Consider the following 25,131-nt stretch of genomic DNA (forward strand, 5'->3'; position numbering starts at 1 on the left):
TTAAGTGTTGTTTCTCTTGTATCCTGCAGTGAGATTTTTTTCTCGTGCACACACAAACATGCACTCCAGCCAGTTATTCTAGCAAAGCCGGGCTTTAAAGGCTGGTAAATGTTTAATGACACCGCTTTGGTACATGCTGGCCTGCCCTCTGCTTCCCTTTCATTGCTGGTGGCTCGGGTGGGGGGTTCCCTGCAATCCTTCCACCTCCTTTCCAGCTTCAAAGTAAGTTTGAGACCAGAAAGCTGGCAAGTGGTGGTCGAACCCCTGGGCTGTGTCCTTTTAAGAAGGAATCCTTCCCATGCTGTGCAGCAACAACTGGACCTCAGGGATCAAACCACAGATGTATGAGACCAGCTGCAGCCTTCCGAGCTTGGTCCTTGCTGGAGACCAGCTGAGCTGCACGGTGTCAGGTCAGCACCGTTTCTGCCCTGCTCTTAGGGTTTTTCCCCAGCTATTTGGGGGAGCTGGCTTTGTGATGCATCTCCCCCAATGTCCGGAGCTGCCTTTTTGTGCACCGATAACAGAGTTGGGTGACCCGGGGTGTTTTCTCTGCTCCTCTCCAGGCGAAGCATGAAGAGGAAGGCGATGTTCACGTGTCCGTTCAACGGCGACTGCAAAATCACCAAGGACAACCGGCGGCACTGCCAGGCCTGCCGGCTGAAGCGCTGCGTGGACATCGGCATGATGAAGGAGTGTGAGTACGCAGCCGGGCGTCCCGTGGAGAAGGGCGCTGCCTTGCTCTCCGACGTCCTTTTTCCTTCTCAATCCACGCACGGCACAGAAGGGAAAGCGCGCGAGCGTAAAGCTGTAAAAGCTCCGCAAGGCGAGGATGCAAAGGGCAGGGGACGTGGTGGGTAATGATTGAGAGGAGCTCATTTAATGATTGAGGCCGTTCCCGTGGCCGTTAGCTGCCCGTGCCAGAGCTGGGCTGTCTCTGTGGGCTGCTGGAGGGCAGCCCCATGGGGAGCGCATCCGGAGCTGTCGCTGATTAACTCGCAGCCTTGCCCTTGCAAAGCCATCGGCCTGGCACAACACGAGCTCCTCACCCTGTCCCGGATGCAGGGAGAACCGAACGGGCTTCCCCATATCACTGCTTTGCCATTTGGTGCTGATTCAACGTGGAATCAGCTGACTTTTTGCTCTGCAAAACCTTTCGGGCCCTTTTTTTTGGGGCCTTTGTTCTTGCAACGTGAGCCCGGCCACCTGGCCACGTGCACGGCGGAGACTTGAGCAAATAGCAGAGGGAGGCAAAGTAGTTTTTAACCCAATCCAAACAGACTAATGTTGTCCAAATATTTATTTTCTTCAACGATATTTTTAGATAAGCAGCTTTTAAAAATAAAAGCTGTTTGACACGCTTCCTCCTACGCGCTTTCCGCGTCTTAAGTCTTTAGGAGAAGGCAGGCGTTCGCGTAGCGTTCAGACCAAAATAACAGCCCTCTGCTAGGAGACTCTGCAAACAGGACATTGTGTCCCGTGATTGATGGACCTGAAGATTTGGAACCAGCTTGGAAAATTGGAGTGCTGCTGGTGTCCTTACGCGACAAGCGGAGAGCAAACAGCGCCTGACGTCACGGCGCGCCGCCGAAACGCAGGTCTGGCTCCTCCAGCAAAGCAAAACTTGCAGGTGTTTGCAGGAAAAAATGCCCAAATTTCCAGGTGTCACAAAGATCAAGCAAATCCCCAGGAGCAGAAGGTCCCTGGGGCTCCTTTTAAACTGGTACAATGCCCTGGGGAGAGGTGGAGAGGCGAAGAGCAGGTAGCGTGTCACGGGAACCCTTCTCGTGGGTGAGTACAGGGGTGGGTGAGCCCACGGTAGCTCAGAGCACATCCTGTGTTTTGTCCCACAGAAACAATGCTCAGATTAACGTTTGGACAGGAGCAAAGAGCCGGCCCCTGTCTCCGTAGCTGACCAAGCAACCTAAAAAATGCTCTGCGCAAAGCGCGGTCTTGGCGTTTTGCTGCTTTGGCAGCATTTTGGCACCTATTGCTGCAGCTTTTCGTGGTTGGGGCAGCACCATCAGGCACCTTCTGCACCAAAAACCATCTCGGAGGCCTCCTGGGATGTTCCCAGGGTGGGCAGAGAGCCGGCTCCTCTGATGGTGCTCCTTGTACCGATGTTATCTCGTAATCACGACGCGCGGAGAGAATGCGCCGCGTTGTTGGAAAGGAGAGCGCTGCCATGCCCCGGTGCACAAAGCTGCCTGCTGGAAACTCTCGGCTCCGGTTGCTGCGGCTCATTTGGTGCAGCCGTTGCTAACGAGGGAAACGTGTTGACTTGTACCAGCTAATTACCTGGGAAGGGCTGGAAAATTCAGCGGCGGCAGCGCGCCCCGGCCGGGGCCCAGGACCCGCCTGCTCTGGGCAGGAGTTAACTTGTAAGCGACCCCCTTAGCAAATTGTTACTGAATTAATGAAACCTGACCAAGGAGCCTAAAAATAACCTTCCTGCGGACTTTGCTGCTGGTGAAATGAGTGGGGACAAGGTGTGCTGCTGTTATTTATAGGTCGCATCGGGGATCTTTAAACTCTGGTGTCTTCCCCCGGCTGTCATTGGTGGCGATGAGGACAGCCACGGGCAAGGACGGGCTGGATTTGCTCCGCTGCCGATGGGTCCGAAGCAGAAATAAGAGCAAGATGGGGGTAAAGAGGAGGAGGAGGAAGAGGGCAGATGTTGACAAGCCTTGTGCTTGTGTTAATTTGAGGTCTGGCACAGGCAGCCCCATCTCCTTCCCGGGTCCTGGGGTGCTCGGACCTAAAAGCCAGGCTGGTTTTTGACGTTGTCCTCAGCCACGTTTGCAGGGAAATCGCCGGCGGGCTCAATGCTGCGGTGACGGGCTGGAGAAGGACAACGAGGCGAAGGGAATCTGGCAAAAAACTCCCTGGGGAGGGGACGAGGTGGAGGCTGGGGGGCAGTGGGAACACGCTGAGCCCGGCGAGCGCATGGGAGCAGCGAGGGTCAGGGCCGGGCTGGGGGCAGCAGCAGCCGTCGGGCTGATCCCCGGCCCCGCCGCACCGCCTGCGGTTCAACCCCGAGCTCTCTGCAGCCAGCGTTAGCAAATATTTGTGGTTTTCCACCCATCTTATCTGCGTGGGGTAAAGCACAGGGCAAGCTGACAGCGGCTGGGGCTCAGCGGAGGCAAAGCCCCCCTCGCAGCCCAGGCGAGAAGCCGCGGTGGTGGGAGACGTGCGCAGGAGCTGCTGCTCTTTGGATGGGGTAAATGAGGACAGGTTCCCACCCCGGGGTTACCGCTGCCTGCCCTGCCTGCTAGCCACTGATTTCTCCTAGGATAAAGCAGCACCAAGGGTCCTATTGCCTGGGTGGCGAGAAAACGCTGAAGTTATCCCTTTTGCCCTCAAAAATTGCCTTCTGCCAGCTGGCACTCGGGAAGGGACATCCATCCCTCCAGGGACCTGGGTGTCGCAGCCGCCCCTAACCCACGGGTGATTCACCTCTCCTGGTGTCTCTGCCCTGTTTTCCCCTGGCTTTTATCAGCTCTCCGATATTTACAGCGTGTGCAGGCGGGGACAGGGGACAGGCTTCCCCTCGGCTGCCCCGTGCCTGCACGGTCTAAAGGTGTTGCTGCAAAGCAGGGAGATAAATAACGTGAATAACGTGGTGCTGCAGCAGCCTCGTGGCGCTGCGCTTGTCCTCTCCCCGCTGTGTTATTGCCGGGGAATTTTTTTGTGCTTGTCTCGGTGCTTGTCAGATTGGATCAGGGAGTCTCCTTGGAAGGCTCCCAGCTGCACTCTGCGTCCTGGGGCCGTTTGTCTGTCTGCAGGACCTCAGATCGGTGATCCCCGTCCCCGATGTCACAGCGAGGTCTGGTTTTTCTGGGGTCTGCGCCCCGCGGAGCTGCTCCTCCACTTTCCCCTTTCCCAAGGAGAAGGCTTGCGGTTGCAGTCACGAGCAGGTGATGCTCAGCTTTCTCACCACGAGGCCCAATTCGTGATCTCAGCGCTGAAAATCCCCTAAAGGGAGGAGAATTAAAAGTCATCCTCTGGGAGCCGGGGAGAGAGGAGGAGAAGCTGGAAGGAGAGAGGGGAATTTCCCGACTCCGTGGGACCACGGGCGAGGGCCGTGGGTGCGCCAGGAGGGAGCTGGTGCCTGCAGCCCTCCCCCGCTTCCCCGAACAGACGGCGGGACTCGAAACCGAGCAGCGTCCCCAGGGCCCCAAAGGTGGAATTTTTCTTATTCCCTTACTCCCCACCCCGACAGCCCTTGTGCAACGCCGGGCCCCGTGCTGACGCCAGAGGCTGGCCGAGAGGCAAAGAGGGAGCACGAGAGGGAAGGAGGAGCAGCAGCCGGCTGGGAAAACGGCACCCGGCGGCCTCTGGGCTTTGGGGGGCTGCCTGGGGGGGGCATCTGCTCCCCGGGGGCTCGAAGTGCCCACTGGAAGCAGCCGGAGTCACTGTAATTAGGGCAGGCTGAGCAGCTGGGGAGCCCTCTCCAAAATCTGTGCGAGCATCGCTTTGGTGAGCCGTGGGGGGCAGCCGGGGGCCCTGCAGCCGCTGGGGCTGCTCCTCTTGGCTCCGAGACCCACGATTTAAAGCCCTGCTGCTTGCTTATTGCTTTGTTTCCTGCCCCAAGCTTTTCTCCCCTCCAGTTCTACGTGCCAGAGACGTGTGCTGCCCGGCCAACCCCCCCCCTGCTGCAGTTTGTGCTCCCATCACACAGTTTTGGCCGTGTCACCCCTCGTCCTGTCCCGTCCCCGCTGGCTGATAACACCCACAGGGTGTTATCTCAAACCACCCCGTGTCCCGCTGATGAAGGTGCTCAGGGCTCAGCGGTGGGAGCTGGGATTTGGGGGACATCGAGGGCACCGGTTTGGGGGAGGCAGAGGGGATGAATTCGGTTTTGCTCCTGCAGCTGCGAAGGTGAACTCAGAGCGATCCTGGGCACCCGTGGCAGCTGAGCAGGGTCTCAGCACCTGATGTTTGCCAAATTTCAGTTTTGGCTGCTGTTCAGCTGCCCCTTTCCTCACCCGAGGGGCCGAGTCCCTTCTTTTGGCATCCCCCTGCGCTCGGTAAGCCCAGCACAACCCCTGGGGTCGGCTGTGGCTTCCCCTGCTGTCCTTGTGGTGTCTGCAGAGAGCTCCCGCGTCTGTCCAGCGGCGATGGGCAGATTTTATCTCAGCCTCCGCCTGGGCTTGGGGTCAGGGCAGCCCACAAGCGCTCTGCCCGTGCCAGGAGCCTGGGGCTGGATGCTTCCAGCTCAGCTTTGGGGCAAGGAGCGGAGCTGGGGCGATTTTGAGGGGAAGGAGCAGGCAGGCAGGGGCATGCGGGGCCACATCCATCCTCCTGAGCACACAGATGAGATGCTAATCCTTTTTTCCCAGGAACTGTGCTGACATCCTCACCCGTGCGCTAACCAGAGCAAGCTGTGCTCGGGGTTTGCTGCTCCCCAACGGCACCTGGAACGATTTCCCCAGCCGTGCCGGGCCGTTTCCCAATCCCCTGGTGCTGGGCTCTGTCGCAGCTTGCTCCAGTGCCGCCCTCGCTCTCCAGACAGGCTGGAAGGGACTCGCAGCCCCGCTTTATCTGATTTTTCAACTCGCCTGCAGGGCTTCCTTTGGGTTTTAGTCTCCTGTGGGCTCTGGCAGGTCCTATCAGAGCATTAAACACCCAAACGGGGACCTGCTGCCAGCTTTGGCCACGACCCCTCTCTGTTGGCATCGCTGGTGGATTCGCAGTGGGTTCAGAGCCCCCAGCGTGGTCGGCCAAGCCAAAACCCTGGGACAGGCAGGAATCGGTGCAGACCCTGTACAGGGAAATCCGTCTGCTTTAGGGGACAGGACCAGGGGGCACAAACCTCGCCGGTGTTTGTTCCCCTGCGGAGGTGATGCTCTGGGAGATGCTCTTGCTTTTCAGAAGCTCCCACCAGAGCGAGAATTGCTGCTGCCTCGGCGTTTCTCCTGGCAGGCACTGGGAACAAATCTGTTCTGCCAGCCCTTTAAAAGCAAAGGGTTCCTACACCAAGCCTTTAAATAGGGCTGATTGCAGCAGGGTCACACCGAAGCCCCAGTTAACCTGTAATTGCTCCCGAAGGAGGCGGCGTGAGCTCCTGCTCTGATGGGCCAGGCAGCTGGGTTTCACTTCCCCATCCTCATCCTCCCCTCCCAATTCCTCCTCCTCCATTTTGGGTGCTGGGATGAGCGTGGGAGACCCGGACAGGACCCAATCTCAGCCCCACGAGGCACTGTCCCCTGCCCTCCCCTTCCTCTGCCAAGGATTTTCCCTCGTTGCACGCAGCACCCGGATGGATCCGATTTTTTTCCCAATTCCAGCAGGGACGGGAGGTGGCGAGCTCCCAGTTTGGCTCCCTGCAGCCCTGACCGCACCGCGCCGGTCACGGGAGCGACCTCTTGGCCCGAGCCTCCCAGATCTTTACATCCCCTCGGAGGTTGGGCGAGTTCGAAAATGTATTGGAAAAACGCTGTCGGCTAAACGCGGCCGAAGGAAGGGGCCGGGAACTGCAAACGGCTCCTTGCAGCCTCCAGCCCCGGCCCCTCCTTGCGAATTCCACCCCAGCTCGCCCCACGCCACGTCTCCGCAGAGGGCAGAAAGCCTCCCGTCATCAGATAAGGTGCTTGTTTTTTTTTGCTAATGACCGGTTGTAGGGTTAATAGCGTCTCCAAGGGGCACTGCTATTTTTAGGACCCGCGGGTTGGGAGCATGAAGTCCCCGGTGGGACTCGGGGTGAGGACGAGTGGTTGCGACCCCCATGGATGATTGTGGCTCTCTGGTGTCTCTTTGACCCTCTGGGGGGCATTCAGGTCCTTAAGCTCCTTGGAAAGGTCACTTTGGAGCCCAAATTTCCTGCGGGGGTGCTCCCATCCCTAAATAAACGGGAGAAACTTGGCGTAGCGCCTTGGTTCCCTGTGCTGCTGCTGAACTCTGCCCCCCCATAATAAAAGCAATATTCGGGTGTATTTATACATCCCTTTAGCCTAAAAATACTCGAGGTATTGCAGAAGTGCTGCCGGACACCCGGACTGCCTGCTGCAACGTGGTGGCCCGGGGGACGCCGCGCGGTGCCGCCGCATCGGGCTCCCTCTGTTGTCAGCAGCCCAAAGCGGCGCCGGAGCCGGCTGAACCCTCCGGCCTCCCTCTTGAAATCTCAAGATTTCTTCCAGCTGAGAGCCCAGAGCAAACAGGAGGGTTGCACTCGAGCAAACACGACCTCGCTGCCCCCCGGTCCTCGCCTAAAAGCACCCGAGCGGGCTGGAAACGGAGCCGCTCTCGTAGCAGGGAGCCGTGACCCAGCAGGCGAGGGCACGGAGCGGGACGGGGTGGCGCGGGGTCAGCGGGGGGATCGGCGACGTGGCAGGGATGCTGCTACCCGCGGGGGTCCTGGGCTGCTCCCTTCTCGTTTTCCCAGCCCCTGTTTGTAACGCTCCCCTTTCCGCCCGGCCCTGCAGTCATCCTGACGGATGAGGAGGTCCAGAGGAAGCGCGAGATGATCCTGAAGCGCAAGGAGGAGGAGGCGCTGAAGGAGAGCCTGAAGCCCAAGCTCTCGGAGGAGCAGCAGAAAGTCATCGACATCCTCCTGGAGGCCCACCACAAGACCTACGACCCCACGTACTCCGACTTCACCAAGTTTCGGGTAGGTGAGGGGAGCGCCAGCCCCGATTCCTGTGCATGGCACCAGCAACCCCAAGCGGTTCCAGTAACCCCAAGTGGTTCCAGCAACCCCAAATGGTTCCAGCAGCCCCAAATGGTTCCAGCAGCCCCAAATGGTTCCAGCAACCCCAAATGGATCCAGCAACCCCAAATGGTTCCAGCAACCCCAAGCGGTTCCAGCAACCCCAAATGGTTCCAGCAGCCCCAAATGGTTCCAGCAACCCCAAATGGATCCAGCAACCCCAAATGGTTCCAGCAACCCCAAATGGTTCCAGCAACCCCAAGTGGTTCCAGCAACCCCAAGTGGTTCCAGCAACCCCAAATGGTTCCAGCAACCCCAAATGGTTCCCATCAACTGCACCCGACCGGTTTTATCCCATGATCTCTCCTTGGCCATTAAAAATCCCGGTGCCAAAATCCCGATGCTGCAGGCGAGCCCCGTTCCTCACGTCCTGCGCTCTCTCTTGCAGCCCCCGGTGAGAAGCAGGTCCAGCAGCAGGGTGGCGGCGCGGTCGTCCTCCATGCTCACCCAGGACTTCTCCTCTGAGGACTCCACCGATGCCTTCGGCTCCGACGCCTTCAGCACGTTCCCCGGTACCGCTCTCACCTCCCCGTGGGGGCTCGGGGTGCGCGTGTGCTACGGGGGGTGGAAAGGGAATGGATATTTTGACATCTGGCCAAGGGTAAAACGCTTCTTGTACTTCTCCTGGGAAATGTATTTAATTCAAAGAGCCTCCCGGGGGTGTTGCTTACAGCACGGGAAAGGCGTTGAAGGTCCCCCTGCAGCCATCCCACAGCTGCCGTGCGCCCACGTTGCCCTCCCAGCCCCCGGCAGCACGGACACCGCTCCCTGTCCCCACGTCCCCGTGACACCTCCGTCCTCTGAATTCCCCCCCCCAGAGTCCGTGGAGCCCCCGATGTTCTCCAACCTGGTCCTGTCGGAGGAGAACGACGAGAGCTCGTCCATGAACATCGAGTTCTCCCACCTCTCCATGCTGCCCCACTTGGCCGACCTGGTCAGCTACAGCATCCAGAAGGTGATCGGCTTTGCCAAAATGATCCCGGGATTCAGGTGAGGATTTGGTTCCCAGACCCGGTGTCTGTGCTGGTTTTCTGCCCTCGGGGACTCCATCCCACTCGTTTTTCCTCTGTCGCACCTCCAGGGCTCTGTCCCCTTCCCAGCTCTGTTCCTACCTTCATATTTTCTCTTTTTCCTCCTTCCCGGGGCTGATCCTTTTCTATCCTCAGCTCTCAGCCACGTGAGCAAAACGCTTCAGCTCCCAAAAAAGATGCTTAGGGCTGTGCGAGCGGTGCCCCTCCTGGTTTTGGGGGTCACCTCCGATCCCCTTTAACTCCAGCCCAGTGAGAGCCAGGCTGGTGCCCGGGGCACTGGGTGCAGCCCCTCATTAAATACAGCTGCAGAATCCCCCAGAAATTTGGGGTGAGGGAGAAGCAGGGGGGAGAGACGGGGTTACCGCTGAATCCCCCAGAAATTTGGGGTGAGGGGGGAAGCGATGGGGGTGACCGCCGGGTGGTGGCCAGCTCTCAGCTCGCCCCCTCGCTGCCCTGCAGGGACCTGACGGCGGAGGACCAGATCGCCCTGCTGAAATCCAGCGCCATCGAGGTGATCATGCTGCGCTCCAACCAGTCCTTCACCCTGGAGGACATGTCCTGGACCTGCGGCAGCGCTGACTTCAAGTACAAAGTCAGCGATGTCACCCAAGGTGAGGGCCCCGCCGGGCCTGCTGCTCGCTGCAGGCCCCGAGGCGTCACCTGGGGGCCAGCGGGGGGGGTAGGATTGCAGATATGGTGGATTTTAAATCTCTGACTGAGTTTGGAAGAGATTTAGGGTGACCCAGGGATGCCGGGATCCTTGGGGCAAGGGCAGAGAGCCCAAAGCAAGGTCCCGAGGAAGCCAGGCAGGGCGCTGGGAGCAGGCACGGGGCTGCTGGGGGGGTGCTCGGGGCCCGTGGTGGGGTTTGGGATGTTCCTGCAGGACGGGGGGCAGCCGGGGGTGACAAGGGGGGGACACGGCTGTGGGCTGCTCGTCCCTGTGGCTTGCAAAATGACCTGCTCCCCGATCTGCTGCTAAGGAGAAAAGTGTCATCAGGAAGAAAAGTAAAGTAAAATAAAATAAAATAAAATAAAATAAAATAAAATAAAATAAAATAAAATAAAATAAAATAAAATAAAATAAAGTAAAATTTATTTACTGAGAAAATTATTTATTTACTTAAATTTATTTACTAAGAAAATTATTTATTTATTTATTTATTTAATAATAAATAATTTATTTACTGAGTAAAATAAAATAAAGTAAAATAAAGTAAAATTTATTTACTAAGTAAATAATTTATTTATTTACGTAATAAATATTTATTTACTTAGTAAATAAATAAATTTATTTAATAATAAATAATTTATTTACTGAGTAAAATAAAATAAAGTAAAATAAAATAAAGTAAAATAAAATAAAGTAAAATAAAGTAAAATGAAGTAAAGTAAAATAAAGTAAAGTAAAATAAAGTAAATTTTATTTACTAAGTAAATAATTTATTTATTTATTTGTTAATAAATAATTTATTTACTAAGTAAAATAAAATAAAGTAAAATAAAGTAAAATAAACAGCAACGTTTGAAGCTGTCTCAGAAGTCCCCTTCCACCCCCCTGCTCCCTTTGCTGAGCTGCAGGAGGAGCAGCCGAGCCCCCCAGCTTGTCCCCCAGCCCCCGGGGGGGGCCGGGCTGTGGTCCCGGGGCTGGGTGCTGACGGCTCCTCTGTCCCCAGCCGGCCACAGCATGGACCTGCTGGAGCCGCTGGTGAAATTCCAGGTGGGCCTGAAGAAGCTGAACCTTCACGAGGAGGAGCACGTGCTGCTCATGGCCATCTGCATCCTGTCCCCAGGTAGCCTCCACCTCCCCATCCCACCCAAAAAACCCCCCAAAAACCCCTCACCCCCCATCCCCTCCTCACTTTTTTCACCTCCCCCAGACCGCCCCGGCGTGCAGGACACCTCCCTGGTGGAGGCCCTCCAGGATCGCCTCTCGGACACCCTGCAGACCTACATCCGCTGCCGGCACCCCCCTCCCGGTAGCCGCCTGCTCTACGCCAAAATGATCCAAAAATTGGCCGACCTGCGCAGCCTCAACGAGGAGCACTCCAAGCAGTACCGCTGCCTCTCCTTCCAGCCCGAGCACAGCATGCAGCTCACCCCGCTGGTGCTCGAGGTTTTCGGCAACGAGATCTCCTGACTCCCCACCCCACCGCCGCCACCCTGAAGCCCGGGGGGAGTCCCCAAAATAAAGGGAGAAGTCAGCGCGGCCTCCCCCCGGGGGGGTCGGTTTCACACTACTGCAGCTCCTGCTTTAGGCTCGGCCACGGCTGCAGAGCGGGCACGGACCGAAACCTGCACGTTTTGTCCCCAAACCTTCCGCCGGCGGTTTTCCAGCTGACTTTCTCCCTTTATCTGGATGGTTTTGAGGCCAGGCTGCCTCGAATCGGTTCTTTCTGACCTGAGAACTCGGGATTTTGGGCAGAAAGCGGGGGTTTTGCACATCCGTGGCGCCGGCTCCTGCTCCCCTCCGGGACCCCGGGGACCCCCACGCTCGCCCCCCCTTCCCGAAGGACGATGCCAACGGGGCGGCGAACCCCAAATCCCCGTGGGGAAACGCCGTGGTCATGCTAAAAGCACTCCTCCGAGGCAAAATGGGGAGAAAAAACGCGAAAAAAACGCATCTGGGAGCAGCCGAGCTGCGTTCCTAACACTACTGCCTGCTGGGGGGAGCGGAGCTGGTGGGGGGGGTCTCCTGCAGCCCCCCCCCCCCCCCGAGCCCTCATTGTGGGGCTGGGGTCTGCGACCACCCGTGGGCTAACGAGGCATCGCCTTAACGATGGAGGTGGGGGCTCCGGGGGGGCACACTGTGCACCCATACCAGGACTTCTGAGGCTGCCGGGGGTGCCCTGTCCCCTGCTGTCCCCCCCCCCTTCCAGAGGTGGCCTTCAGGGAGGGCAGCTCGGGGACCCCCAAACCCCCCCCCCCACGGCCGCCCCCCTCCACAGGACACCGGGTCCTGGCCCCGGGGACAGCGGTGACACCGGGGTGGCCGTGCACTTTATGGGGGGGGGGGGGACAGGGACAGGACACCGCGTCGGTCGCTGCAGCCACCGCTGCCACCACCATGTGCTGCTCTGTGCAAATAAATATCGCTTGGGAACGGCGCCCGGGCTGGTTTTTGGGGGCTGTCTGTCTGTCTGTCCCCGTGTCCTTCCGTGTCCCCGTGTCACCATCACTCTCCTCCCACGTCCCCCATGCTCCGTCCAGCCGTGTCCACGTCCCTGTGCCCCACATTCCCCATGTGCCCCCCTTGTCCCCCCCATGTCTGTTCTCCCCGTGTCCCCGTGCCCATGTCCCTGCGCCCCGTGCTCCTTGTGTCCCCATGTCCCAGTGTCTGTGTCCCCTGATGTCCCCCCATGTCCATTCTCTCCATGCCTGTGCTCCCCATGTCCCCTTATGTCCCCATTCTCCCCGTGTCTGTGTCCCCCATGCTCACGTCCCCCCCCCATGTCCCTGTGCTCCATACTCCTTATGTCCCCCCATGTCTGTTCTCCCCATGTCTGTGTCCCCTTGTGCCCACCTGTGTCCCCATGTCCCCATGTCTGTGTCCTGTGCCCCCCCCATGTCCCTTGATGTCCCTCCATGTCGTACCCATGCCCCTCCCATGTCCCCCAATGTCCCCATGTCCCCCCATGTCCCCCCGTGCCCCCCCATGTCCCTATGTCCTACCCATATCCCCCTATGTCCCCCTATGTGTCCCCCCATGCCCTCTTGTGTCCCCCAATGTCCCCCCTGTGTCCTCCAATATCCCCCCAATGTCCCCTTGTGTCCCCCCTATGTCCCCCCATGTCACCCCCATATCCTCCCATGTCCCCCTATGTGTCCCCCCATATCCCCTTGTGTCCCCCAATGCCCCCCCACACCCCAATGTCCCCCCCATAGCCCCCATATCCGTCCATGTCCCCCTATGTGTCCCCCCATGTCCCCCCCATGTCCCCCCTCCATCCCCCGCCCCCCCCGCAGCTCCGCGCACGCGCAGTAGCAGGCGCCAGGCTCCCCCCCCCCCCCCTCCCATTTGACGCATGCGCAGTGCGGCAGGGCGGGGGCACTTGGGGGCGCGGCTCAGCGCATGCGCAGAGCACCAGGGCGTTGCTAAGGGGCGGGGGCGTGCCCGCGAGGGCGAGCCTGGCGCATGCGCAGTACAAAAGGGCGTGGGGCGGTGTGGGCGGGGCTCGCGTGGGCGGGGGAGTGCGCGTGCGCAGTCAGCGAGGCGGCGCCACGCGTGCGCAGTCAGAGCGGCGCCGCGCCGCGCATGCGCAGTGATGCGCCGCGCCGCGCGGGCCCTTCCCGTCATGGCCGCCGCCGGTACCGGGAGCGGGGCCGGGCCCAAGCGGCCTCGGCCCGGCCCCGCGCCGCGCATCGGCACCCACGACGGCACCTTCCACTGCGACGAGGTGCTGGCGTGCTGCCTGCTGCGCCTGCTGCCCCCGTACCGGGTACGGCCCGGACCGGCCCCCCCCTGAGGGAGCCGAGGCCGCCGTTAGGGGCCCGGGCCCTGTGGAGGCCGCGCTGGGGTTTCCCGAGGAGCCCCGCAGGGGTCGTGGGGACACCCGGGGGACACCCTCGGGGTCTGTGGGGCCGCCCTGGGGTCCCCAGCCCCCCCCTTGGTGTCCTGGGGGCCTCCCCGGGGTCCCCTCGGGGTCCTCGGGACCACCCCGGGGGTCTCCACCCCCCCTTCGTGTCCTCGGGGCCACCCCGGGGCTCCCGGTGTCCCCCCAGTGCCTTTGATCCCACTGGGAGGCCACCCTGGGGTCCCCCGCCCCCTCTCAGTGTCCTTGGGACCACCCGGGGGCCACCCTGGGGTCCCCTGTCCCCCCCCTCGGTGTCTTTGGGACCACTCTGGGGTCCCTCAGCCCCCCCCCCCGGTGTCCTGGGGGCCTCCTTGGGGTCCCCTGCTGCCCCTTGGTGTCCTTGGTTCTACCTGGGGCAAGCCTTGGGGTCTTTTGTCCCCACTCGGTTTCCTTGGGGCCATCCTGGGGTCCCCCATCCCACTTCATTGTCCACAGTCCCACCTGGGGGCCACCCTGGGGTCCCCAGTGTTCCCTTGGGGTCTCTGGGTTCATCAGGGGCTACGTTCAGGGTCTCCAATCTCACCTGGCAGCCCCCTTGGGGTCCCCATTCCCCATTCAGGTCCTTGGTCCCACCCTGGGGTCCCCACTCCTCCCATAGGGTCCCCAGATCCACCCAGGGGCTGCAGTCGGGGTCTCCAATCTCACCTGGCGACCACCCTGAGATCCCCACCCCCCAAAATTCCCCCCTGAGCCCCCACCCCAACCTCACCTCATGCCGCCACAGGACGCAGAGGTGGTGCGCACCCGGGACCCCGAGCGCCTGGCCGAGTGCGACGTGGTGGTGGACGTGGGGGGCGAGTACGACCCCGAGCGGCACCGCTACGACCACCACCAGAGGTGAGACCCCCCCCAGCAACCCCAGGCTCCCCGCTTAGGGGCTGGGGGGGGCTCTTTGGGGCTGACCCCATTTCCCTGGCAGGTCTTTTGCCCTGTCCATGCACAGCCTCCAGCCCAGCAAGCCCTGGACCACGAAGCTGAGCAGCGCCGGGCTGATTTACCACCATTTCGGCGCCCAAATCCTCGCCAACCTCCTGGGGCAGCCGGAGGACGGCCCCGTGGTGACGGCGCTCTACGATAAAGTACGGGGTGGGGGGGCTCCCCCCATCATCTTTTTATGGGGTGACCCTATAAACATTGGGGTCGCGTCCTCCCAGCGCCCGCTGCTCGCTCCAGGCGGGGCTGAACCTCCCCCCCCCCGTGCCCCCTTCCCATTTTTTTTATTTTTATTTTTATTTTTTGGCCCCAGCTCTACGAGAACTTTGTGGAGGAGATCGACGCCGTGGACAACGGGGTGGCGCAGACGGACGGGGAGCCCCGCTACACCCTCACCACCCACCTCAGCGCCCGCGTGGGCCGCCTCAACCCCCGCTGGAACGACCCCGAGCAGGACACCGAGGTGGGGAAGAGGGGGAGGGGACACGAGGGGGTGGGGTGGGGGCCACGGGGATGAATTCCTTGGGGCTGACCCCCCCCTCTCTGCGTCCCCAGGAGGGGTTCAAGCGGGCGTTGGAGCTGGTGGGGGGCGAGTTCCTGGACAGGTTGGATTATTACCACCGGGCCTGGCTGCCCGCGCGGGCGCTCGTGGAGGAGGCCATCCGGCGGCGCTTTGAGGTGCTCCTGGGGCTGGTTTTTGGGGGTTTGGAGGTCTGGGGGGGGGGGACAGAACAGTGGGGCTGAGCCCCGGGGCTGTGAGGGGCCACCTGCACTCGCTGTGAGCCTCCCCGCACAGCCCCGTAGCCGTGGGGCATGGACCTGCAGCCCCTGCACCCCAAATCCCTGTGCCCCCTATCCCTGCACCCCACATCCCTGCACCCCCGTGTCCCTGTGCCCCATATCCTTTCACCCCATATACCTGCACCCCATATCCCTGTGCCCACATCCCTGCGCCCCCTGCACCCCATTTCCACCCACATCACCCCCTGCACCCCAAAACCTGCTTTCACCCACCCCATACACCCTCATATCCCCAACCACACCCCTTCCCGTGCCCCCCACCCCCCCCTTTATGCTTTTACCCCCCCACAACAGCACCGGGACCCATCGGGGGGCAGGGGGGGGCCTTTCCCTCTAGCTTTTAGGGAGAGAATCCGAACCCACAGCAGCACCGGGGCCGCGTGGACACCCCCCCTGATGCCAGGGCCCCGTCACACCGTGTCCCCCCCGCAGGTGGACGCCAGCGGGGCGGTGCTGGAGCTCCCGCAGGGGGGGTGCCCGTGGAAGGAGCACCTTTTTAGCCTGGAAAAGGAGCTGGAGCTGCCCACCCCCCTACAACTGGTGCTGTTCCCCGACCGCAGCGGGCAGTGGCGGGTGCAGAGCGTCCCGGTGGGGCCAAACACCTTCCAGAGCCGGTGAGCCCCGCACCCTAAACACCCCCCATCAGGCTGGGGTGGGATTTCACCTTCTTATTCCCCTTTTTTTATTGTTTTGTTTTTTTTTTTTTTGCAGCCTTCCCCTCCCGGAGCCGTGGCGGGGGGTCCGTGAGGAGGAGCTGTCGCAGCTCGCCGCCATCCCCGGCTGCGTTTTCGTGCACGCCAGCGGCTTCATCGGCGGCAACCGCACGCGGGACGGGGCCCTGCAGATGGCCCGCAGGACGTTGGAGCTGAGGCACGAGGCGGGAGAGCAAAGCAAATGAGGTCCCCAGCTGGGGGGCACCCCCAAAAATCCCCCCCGGGACAGAGCGGTCGCAGCCGGACACTGAGGCAGCGGCACTGGGGTTTTACTGGTCCCAGTTACGGCGTGGGACTGGTGCCAGCGCAGAGAACTGACTGAGAGGGGTTTGGGAGCTGGTGCTGGGAAGCTTGCCCCCGTTCCTGCGATGTACCCGCAGCTTCCCAGCCCCACCACCAGTAAAAACCAGTGAGGTCCCAGCACGGTTCCCACCCTGGCAGCTGGGGGTCGTTCGTGGGCCCCCCAGGGAGCAGGGGGGGTGCAGCGGGGCCGGGAATCGGGGCAGAGAAGTTGGTTGAGGGCATCAAACCCCCCCCTCGTGTCCCCCCTGTCCCATCTGGAGCTGGGAGAGGAGCCCGGGCGTCAGCAGCCAGCTGTCCTGGGGGAGGACACGGAGCCCCCCCCTCGCTCCCAGCACGGCTCGGGGACGATGCGGGCGGCCTGGCTGCTCCTGCTGGCCCTGGGGCTGCCCTGCTGCCCCCGCTGCCCCATGGGGGGGCCCCGGGGGTTGCCCCCCTCCAACGGCCACAACGAGACGGCCACGGGGAGCCGGCGGCCGCGGGCCCCGGACGCGGGGGTGTTGGTGGCCGTGGGGGGGTGGCTCGGTGCCCTCCTCGCCTGCGTGGGCCGCTACGTGCGCAGGAGCCGCGCCGAAACCCGGCTGCACCTCCAGTACCTGCGGGCGCTGCCCTGCCAGCGGCCAAACCCCGAGGAAGAGGAGGATGAAGAGGAAGAGGAGACGCTCAGCACCGTCCTCTGACGCACCACGAGCAGGAGGAGGCGGCTGAAAATTGGGGAGCCCCCCCCAGGGGTGAAGCGTCCCCCCCCCAAGCTGTCCCAGCAGCCGGAGCGGGTTTGTACCCTGTTTTTTTACCCCTGGCAGGGAGCTGGCTGCTGCCCTCCTGCCCGCAGGGGGAGGGGATTTGGGGGGGGGCAGGGTCCTTGCCCCATTTTGGGGGTCCTGGGGGGGTGTTGTAGAGCTGGGGGGGGAGCCAAAGCCCTCCCCATCATCTCTCCCCCCCACCCCAGGCTTTAGCAGGGTGATTACAGCGTAATCCCAGGGATTAACCGTGTGTAATCCCGGGCTTTAATAACCCCGCTGCCCCTCACAGATAATCCCTGCTTGGGGCCCATCTGCTTCCCAAAAAAAGCCTCAGCACTGGCCGGGCTCACGTGGGCCAGCACGAGCCCCCAGGCCGGGGCTCCAGCACCATCCAACCCCCCCCTCACAGCCCCCAGGAGGGCCCAGGAGCCAAAATTTGGGGTTTCACACCCTCAAGGTGGTTCCTACACCCTCCAGCTGAAGCCCAAAAGCTGCATTTTTGGCCAAGGATGCCCCAGCCCTCACGGCAGCCCTTATTTGACCCCAAAGCAGAGCCCAGACCCCCCCCCGAAGCCTTGCCCTCCCCCATACAGCACCGAGAGCACCCAAACCCTGCAGCAGGTGCCTCCAACCTGCTTTAATTATTCATTAAGGCACGGAGGTGGCTGGCTTGGTTCAGCCTCACCCCTGGCACCACGGAGCACTGCCAGAACCCCAAAACCAGCCCCAGCCCCACACAGTTTTGGGAACTCGCTCCCCGCAGCACTTCCAAGGCCAATCCAGGGCTGCTTTTGTGCGAGGACCCAGCGAGGTGCAGAAAAGGCAAAGGGGAGGAAAAATCACCTTTAATCTGAGCAGCACCGACCCCCAGCTGCCCCCCCCAGCACGTGGAGGCAGGAACCCGCAGCAGATGCCACCAAAAATCCCTCGGATGCCACCAGAAGCCCCTCGAGCCCCGTTGTTGTGTCCCAGGAGGAAGAGGAGCAGCCGAGCCTCGGAAGGTGACAGAGGGAGCGCCCCAGCCCCGTTTTTTGGGGCAGGGGAGCCGCTGGGGGGGCTCAGAGCTCCGAGAAGAGGGGCTGCTCCCGCACGCTGCCGCTGGGCATGGCCACCACGGGGCTGCGGCCGGGGCTGGCGCAGGGCACGTGGGCGCTGACGAAGAAGAAGGGGACGTGGCTGATCTTCCCCGTGGACCAGCACTGCAGGAGACACGAGCAGAGGTCAGCACCCCCCTCCCAAACCCCCCCCGGAGGAGCAGGATGAGTCCCAGAGCTCCCCAAAAACCCAGACGAAGGCGCTTTCCTCGCCCTCTGCCCACCCAGGGACACTTTGGGGACACTTTTGGGGACGTTTTTAAGCCCGTGCTGCAGCCCCTGCGTTATTCACAGAGGTGCAGGAGGCGCTGCCAACGCGGACCCCCACTCACCACGGTCAGGAGGGCGCCCTGCTGGAAGCAGGGGTGGAAGGCGATGAGCTGGGGCTGTGCGTCCTGCTCCCCCCGCAGGAATCCGCTGCCAGGGGAGGGAAAGCCACGGTCAGCACCCCCACAGGGCCCCAAATAAAGGGTTTGGGGGGTCATATGGCCAAAATGGGGGCAATATGACCGATTCTGGGGGAAAACAACGCTGCCTGGAGGAGCAGTGCAGGGTGGCAGTGCCTTCTCCCTCCTCCCCACCACATCCCACGGGTGGGCAGCCCCCAGGCAGCCCCCGGCGCGCTACGCACCAGGGCAGGAGCTCGAACACGGGGCTGTTGCGGGTACGAAACACGGCCACCACCGTCTGGCTGCCGGGGGAGTCGGGATTCCCTGCGGGAGGAGAGAGAAGCGGGCGTCAGGCTGCCCCCGGGGGTCCCAGGGGCACGGTGGGGGCAGCAAAACCGGGCTGGGGGCAGCAAAAATGGCCCTCAGGCAGGTAAAGCTGGGGGAGAAGGGGTTGGGCAGCAGCCGAGGCAGCTCCTTTAGGAACACCCCAACCTTCAGGGCATGATGTGAGGGCCCCGTGCCCTGACCCCAGTGATTATTTTCTATTTTTCTACCCCTACGGGCGCGGAGGATGGTGAGGAGCCAGCTGCAGGAGTCCTGGGACCCTCCAAGGTTTTCCCCTTGTGTTTTTTTCCCCCACCCAGCTTGAAGCCGGGCAAAATAAAAGCGGCTGAGCTCAGACCCCGTGGTTCTGATGCAGCCCAGGCGCTGTCCCCACCGGCAGCTCGCAGGGAGGCCGAGGCGAGCGGCAGCGTCCCCAGCGCCGCGTTTTCGGTGCTCCCTCAAAGGGCTGCTTTGTGTCGGGGCACTGCTCATCCCGGCTGCAGCCAGGAGGCCCTGAATGGCTCGATTATCCCCGGGGCTGCTCCTCTGGCACAGCCAAGAGGCTCGAGGAGCAGTGCGGGCACTGCGGGAACACCGAGAGCTCGGGCAGGGCTGGCACAGGGCACGGAGCTCCCTCGCCAAGGGACTCAGGGGAGCAAAGTCCCGGTGGGGAAGGAAGGGGAGGGGGCGGGCGCTGCCCTGCTGGCCCCTCACCCCTCTGGGGTTTGCTCCCCAGCCCGCTGCAGTGAGGATTTTGGGGTGAAATCAGCGAGGAACAGCCCATGTTGGGGCAGCACCTCGTGCTTACCTCTGATGATCACCGCCAGCCGCTCGCCGGTGGGGTCCCACACCATGGAGTGCACCTCTCCCCCGATCCTGGAACCCGCAGGAGCACGGTGAGCCCCCCGCAAACACCCCCCAAATTGGGGGCTGCTGGAAAGGGGGGCACAAGCCCCCTCCACCCCCCCAAGCATTACAGGCAGGGGCAGACCCACCTCTCCTCCCCGTAGAGCGTCTCGAAGGTGGTCTCCGACAGGTCTGCCACAATGGAAGCTGTTTTGGAGCCCCCCACTTGTCCCTGCATCTCCCCTGAAAGAGGGAAAAATTGGGAAAAGGGGGAAAAATTGGGAAAAGGGGGAAAAATTGGGAAAAGGGGGAAAAATTGGCACCGAGCTGCGTTTTGAGAGCCCCCAGGAACCGGTGGAAGAAATCCCCACCCTTCCCTGCGTGTCCTGGCTGTGCGCCCAGCAGGTTGGAGCCTCACCAAAACACTTTTGTGGCCAACCCCAGCCAGGGCTGACAGCAAGGCAGCGCCTCGGGGACCTTGGGGACTCACCCCTGTACTCGGAGAAGGACAAGGAGTAGATGACGGACTCGCCCAGCACCGTGAAGAGCAGCCGGCTGCCGTCGGGACTCCAGCACCCCGTCTGCAGGGCACAGAGGGGACGTCAGCGCCCGTCACCACGGCTGGGGAGCTGGTGGCTCGTTGAGGGGGGACGAAACGCCCGCTGGTGGCACCATCCTACCTGGCAGCGCCCTTTGATCGTGGGCCACCTCTCGCACGTCCACATCTGAGCCTCCCAGACTCTGGAGGAGAAGCAGGCCGACGTGAGCAGGACAAATTTTGGGTGTCTGCCCCGCTTTTGCCTCCCTGAGAGGAGCCCGAGAGGCCAGACCCAGCTAACCCCCAATTTCCCCCCCTCGGCATGGGTCACAGGGGGAAGGGGGGCAGCTAGGAGACAATCAAAGCCCTTTATTTAGGGGAAATGAGGATGTTAAAGAGGACTGAGAGAAAACAGCTCCGGGGGGGGGCAGCAGCAGGACCAGGAGCTCACCTGAACACCGCCGAGGGGGTGGCCGCCAGCACCTTGCTGCCATCCGGTGACCAAGCCAAGAAGGTGACCCCGCCGCCCCCAAACCACTGCAGCTGGACGCAGTTCTCCGTGGACACGTCCCACACCTGGAGGGGGGCACAATGGGGCTGGGGGGGTCACTGGACACCGCGCAGCCCCACAGCCACGGGGACGGCTCCTGACATCGGCCAAATGGGCCGAAATGGGACGCCGGAAGGTTTGGGAATGGATCGGGGAGCGAGGTGTGAGGCTTTCAGGGCTGAGTGCCCCAAATTCAGGACCTAAACCACCCCCAGAGGAAAACTGAGTTCAAATTCAGGACCTAAACCACTCTCTGAGGAAATCCCATCCGTCCCCAGCAGCCACACAGCCTCCAAGGTGGCCCAGCAGTGGGCTGACAGCTCCAGCCCCCCACCAAATGAAGCCCCCCCGACCAAACGAAGCCCCCCAACCAAACGAAGCTTCTACTCCCCAAAAAAAAGAAGCCCCCCCCAGCTCACCAGCATGGCCGTGTCCACCGGCGAGGCCGACAGCAGCAGCTCCCCGCTGGGAGCCCAGGCCAGGCTGGTGACGGGGCTGTGCCCGGGGTAGGAGAGCACCTGGGCGCAGCCGGACGAGGGCCTGGAGGGAAGGAGAGGAAAATAAAACCAGCTGCTGGCACCAGACCCCAAAACCTGGCATCCCGGCGCCGTGTTCTCCCCGGGTTTAACCCCGAGCCAACCAAAAAGGGGTCGGCAGCAGCCCCCCAGGGGGGGCTGGCACCTGGTGGAGAGGGAGGTGGGGTCCAGGTGCCAGACCAGGACGCAGCTCTGGCAGGCGACAGCCAGGATGGAGGCGCACAGCGGCTTCCAGGCCACGGCGGCCACGTTCCTCTGCAGGCGGTGCTTCAGCGAGGGGATGGTGGCGCTGAGGAAGAGGAGGAGAGCGTGATGAAGGGCAAAAAGAGGGAGTGGAGCGCTCACCCCACCCGGGGGGCAGCTCCCAGGGTCCTCTCTCCAGCTCTGCCCGCGGCGGGGTGCCTAAAAGCCTAGGGTGAGGGTGCCCCGCTGTGACCTGCTTCTTTTTGGGGTGGGATGGGGGGGACAGAGGGGACCCCAGCCAGGTGACACCGGCGCGGCGAGCCGGAGCACACCTCAGGTGGTTCAGCGCCCAGCCCCGTGCTCCCCACAGCCCGGTCCCGGGGTGAGCTCTGGCACTTGCGGGTTTGAAATCCCAGCTGGGGGACAGCGGCTCAGCGGGGAGGCGCTGGGGGGGCCGCAGGACGAGGCGGCGGAGTCGTCTCGTCAGGAGGGCTTTACACGCCTGCCGAGACGCGCCGGGGGAGCGGGGAGACCTGGAGGAGAAAGGAGACTGCAGGGCACCCGGGAGGAAAAAAAAAAAAAAAAACAGAATTTGAGGCTGGAGATGCTGGGGGGTGCCCGGGGGGGCTCCTGCGAGCTCTCGGGATGGGTGGCACCGACGGGAGCGGAGCCTGAGCGCACGGGGACGGGGATGGGGACGCTGGAGGAGTCCTGGGAGCGTGCTGGAGGCGTTTTTGGGTGGGTGGCTCCTCACCTGCTGGAGTTGTACACCCGGATGGAGTCATCCAGAAGCGCCACCGCAAACTTGCTGGTGTGGGGGTGCCAGGCGAAGGCGCGCACGGTGCAGCCGGCCCTGCGGGGACGGGGACGGGGAGCGGTGACACCCCGGGGCCACCAAAGGCAGCTCCCAAAAGGTCCCCGCTGAAATACACCCAACCCTTCCCTCCCGCCGCTCGGCGGGGTCGTTTTCTCTGCTAAATTCCCTGCAAAATTTTTTTCTCTGCTAAATTCGCGCCGCTCGGCACTCACCAGTCAACAGCCTGGGAGAAGGCAGCGATCATGTCTTCGCTGGTCAGCTTCAGGAAGGGGCAGACGGGGAGAAAAATTAGCCCGGAGCTGGCAGCAAATCCCTTCCCTCCCCCCCCAGCTCCACGTTGCTCCCCCCCGGTGGGGTTTGCTGCCCCTTTGGCACCCGTTGCTCTCCCTTTATGGGAGGAAACGCGCGGTGTTTTCAGCTGCCCACCAGCACTTTGAACATTTTGCTGGGTTTTCAGCCAAAAACCCGCCCCCCAAAGCAGCCCTTGGAGCAGGGACATGGCACCCCGTTATCCCTGGTTCCCCCCCCCAAAAAAAAAAAAAACTCACCGAGAGGTGGGGGAAGAGGGAGCCGTGCAGGGAGGAGAGCCAGCGGCACACGGCCAGAGCGGAGCTCGAGCCCGTCTTCAGCCACTGCAGACCTGCGGGGGGCACGGGCACGATGGGACGGCCACCGGGGGAGCAAAGGGGGGGCCTGGAGAGCCCCCGGAGATGCCCCAACCCCGCCAGCTGCCCCCACTCACCCTCCTCTTCCTCGGCGCTGGCGATCTCCTTGAGCAGCCCGCACAGCCCCGCGTCCCGCCTGCGGGGGACAGCCGGGTGAGCCCCCCCCAAACACGGCTGTGGGGACCCGTGCCCATCCCAAACCTGCTCCCCGTGCCCGCTGCGAGGCCCCGAGCCCCCCAGAACCCCCCCCAGCTGCTCCGAGCTCCCTTTTACACCACCAAACCCCAATTTAGCCAGATGGGGGTTTGCCCCCCGGCACGGAAAAACCCCAAAGCAGGGCACGTCTCCAGGAACGGAGCCTCCAGGTCACGTTTAATAGGGTTGGGGGCAGCCACCGGGTGAAACAGCAGCACGGGGCCGTACCCCCGGGGGCCGTGACCCCCCCCCGGTGATGCTGGCACTCACCAGGCGTTGATGCAGCGCTTCCACAGAGCCTCTCGGTGGTGGATGAAGGCCGGCCGGGTGCCGTGCTCCAGCCGGCCCGGTGCTTTCAGGCCGTCCTTGGGCAGGCTGAGGGCCGGCAGCCCCGCCAGCTACGGGCACAGACCGGGCACCGTGAGCAGGGCACGGGGCACAGGGCACGGGGAAGGGGGGGGCCACCGGTAGCCCAGCCCGGGGGGGGTCTCACCTGGCTCTGGAAGGCGAGCGGCAGCGGCTCGCACAGGCGGCCGCACACCAGGACGTTGTTCAGCTCGTACAGGGTGGCCGAGCCCGGGGGTGGCGGAGGGGGGAAGAGCCCCAGGGAGCACATCCTGAGCTGGGCCTGCGGGGAGAGGAGACACCGGGCACGGGGTCATGGTCACGGTGCCAGTCCCAGTCCCAGTCCTGGTTCCGGTGCCGGTCCCGGTCATGGTCATGGTCCTGGTACTGGGTCCCCGGTGCCGGTCCCAGTCCTGATCCCGGTCCCGGTCCTGGTCCCGGTCCGGTACCGGGTCCCCAGCCCTGCCCCGGTGCCGGTCCTGTCCCTGTCCCAGCCCCTTCTCCCGTTCCGGTCCCGGTCCCCAGCCCTGCCCCAGCCCCGTCCTCAGTCTCCGGTCCCCGGTCCCGGTCCCAGTCCCCAGCCCTATTCCCGGTCCCACTCCCGCCCCTTTCGCGGTGCCGGTGTCCCGGTCCCGGTCCCGCCCCTACCCCTACCCCAGCCCCTGTCCCAGCCCTTTCCCGGTCCCAGGCCCGTCCCCGGTCCCGGTCCCCACTCCCTGTCCCGGTCCCGGTCCCTTCCCCAGTCCCCGGCCCTGCCTCGGTTCCGAGCTCGACCCCCGGGTCCCGGTCCCGGTCCCTTCCCCTTCCCCGGTCCCGGTCCCGGTCCCCACTCCCGGTCCCGGTCCCGGTCCCTTCCCCTTCCCCGGTCCCCGTCCCCGTCCCCGTCCCCGTCCCAGCCCTACCGGTTCCCGTCCCCGTTCCCGTTCCCGCCGCGAGGCCCAAACGGCTCCGCGCGCTCTCCCCGGTGGGGGTGGGGGGGGCCTTAAAGCGGCCGCGGCTCCTTGCTAATTCCCGGAGCACGGCGGGGCCAGCGCCCCCCTCCCACCGGGCTCCTCTCCCGGTTGTTTTCTCCCCTCAGCCGAGCTCTGTGCGGGACGCTCGGGGCACCCCGAGCCGCAACGGGAGATGAGAAATAGCGGGGGGGGTCCACCGCGGATGGCGTTGCCCCTTTAAGGAAGGCGGTGCGCCGCCGCGGGGGCGGGAAAGCGGCACGTGGGGGCCGGCGGCGCGCCCCCTGCACGTGGGGGACTGCGCGGGACCCCCAATCCGGGGGTGTCCTGGGGGGACCGGGTCCCATGGGTGCCTGTAGGGGAACAGCCCCGTATTGGGGTCCCCTGGGTGCCCAGGTCCCATGGGTGCCCTTATGGGGACACCCCCACAGGGGTCCCAGGGGTGTCCGTATGGGAACACCCCCCCCATTGGGGTCCCAGGGGTGCCCCTATGGGAATATCCCCTATTGGGGTCCCACAGGTGCCCACGTCCTGTGGGTGCTGTATGGGAACGCCCCTCTATTGGGGTCCCAGGAGTGCCCAGGTCCCATGGGTGTCCGTATGGAAACGCTCCCCTATTGGGGTGCCCAGGTCCCGTGGGTGCCCGTATGGGAATTAGCCCTATTGGGGTCCCAGGGGTGCCCATGTCCAGTGGGTTCCCATGTGGGAACATCCCCTATTGGGGTCTCAGAGGTTCCCATATGGGAACACCCTCTATTGGGGTTCCTATATGGGAATATCCCCTACTGGGATCCCATGGGTGCCCAAGTCCCATCAGTTCCCATATGGGAACACCCCCTATTGAGGTCCCAGGGGTTCCTATATGGGAACACCCCCTACTGGGCTCCCAGGGGTGCCGTGCC

The 25,131-nt window shown here is 62.8% G+C and overlaps 3 protein-coding genes across 11 annotated transcripts in view; 2 read left to right on the forward strand and 1 right to left on the reverse strand.

The window, feature by feature from the left end:
- VDR (vitamin D receptor) overlaps positions 1 to 11,859 on the forward strand; it is a 35,758-nt gene extending 23,899 nt beyond the window's left edge. For all 6 annotated transcript variants that reach the window (XM_068663446.1, XM_068663451.1, XM_068663448.1 and 3 more), the window contains 7 exons: positions 564 to 694; positions 7,422 to 7,606; positions 8,094 to 8,217; positions 8,524 to 8,695; positions 9,196 to 9,347; positions 10,410 to 10,526; positions 10,614 to 11,859. In XM_068663446.1, the coding sequence (XP_068519547.1) occupies positions 564 to 694; positions 7,422 to 7,606; positions 8,094 to 8,217; positions 8,524 to 8,695; positions 9,196 to 9,347; positions 10,410 to 10,526; positions 10,614 to 10,873 (1,141 nt within the window). In that variant the 3' untranslated portion in view covers positions 10,874 to 11,859. The remainder of the gene's footprint in view (positions 1 to 563; positions 695 to 7,421; positions 7,607 to 8,093; positions 8,218 to 8,523; positions 8,696 to 9,195; positions 9,348 to 10,409; positions 10,527 to 10,613) is intronic.
- Positions 11,860 to 12,983: 1,124 nt separating this feature from the next.
- Positions 12,984 to 16,174, forward strand: MYG1 (MYG1 exonuclease). Of its 2 annotated transcripts, none has more exons than XM_068663452.1 (7): positions 12,984 to 13,172; positions 14,032 to 14,144; positions 14,227 to 14,386; positions 14,554 to 14,703; positions 14,796 to 14,918; positions 15,474 to 15,655; positions 15,753 to 16,174. In XM_068663452.1, the coding sequence occupies exons 1-7, from the start codon at positions 12,999 to 13,001 to the stop codon at positions 15,937 to 15,939; spliced, it is 1,089 nt and encodes a 362-aa protein (XP_068519553.1). In that variant the 5' UTR covers positions 12,984 to 12,998; the 3' UTR covers positions 15,940 to 16,174. The 2 variants fall into 2 exon arrangements, with proteins under 2 accessions (XP_068519553.1, XP_068519554.1); XM_068663453.1 differs by having other exon boundaries at positions 12,984 to 13,130.
- Positions 16,175 to 17,626: 1,452 nt separating this feature from the next.
- On the reverse strand, positions 17,627 to 24,349 carry AAAS (aladin WD repeat nucleoporin). 3 transcript variants are annotated; one of them, XM_068663442.1, is made up of 18 exons: positions 24,182 to 24,349; positions 23,428 to 23,562; positions 23,205 to 23,332; positions 22,817 to 22,875; positions 22,623 to 22,714; positions 22,287 to 22,333; positions 22,012 to 22,110; positions 21,590 to 21,790; positions 21,220 to 21,363; positions 20,958 to 21,078; positions 20,440 to 20,564; positions 20,131 to 20,191; positions 19,941 to 20,031; positions 19,600 to 19,693; positions 19,413 to 19,480; positions 18,523 to 18,604; positions 18,224 to 18,308; positions 17,627 to 17,996 (listed from the first exon to the last, which is right to left on the reverse strand). In XM_068663442.1, the coding sequence occupies exons 2-18, from the start codon at positions 23,548 to 23,550 to the stop codon at positions 17,856 to 17,858; spliced, it is 1,761 nt and encodes a 586-aa protein (XP_068519543.1). In that variant the 5' UTR covers positions 23,551 to 23,562; positions 24,182 to 24,349; the 3' UTR covers positions 17,627 to 17,855. The 3 variants fall into 3 exon arrangements, with proteins under 3 accessions (XP_068519543.1, XP_068519544.1, XP_068519546.1); XM_068663443.1 differs by having other exon boundaries at positions 23,428 to 23,556; positions 24,182 to 24,223; XM_068663445.1 differs by lacking the exon at positions 21,590 to 21,790 and having other exon boundaries at positions 24,182 to 24,322.
- Between the last annotated feature and the right edge of the window lie 782 nt (positions 24,350 to 25,131).

The sequence above is a fragment of the Anas acuta genome, chromosome 29 (assembly GCF_963932015.1).
Source record: "Anas acuta chromosome 29, bAnaAcu1.1, whole genome shotgun sequence".
Classification (NCBI taxonomy): domain Eukaryota; kingdom Metazoa; phylum Chordata; class Aves; order Anseriformes; family Anatidae; genus Anas; species Anas acuta.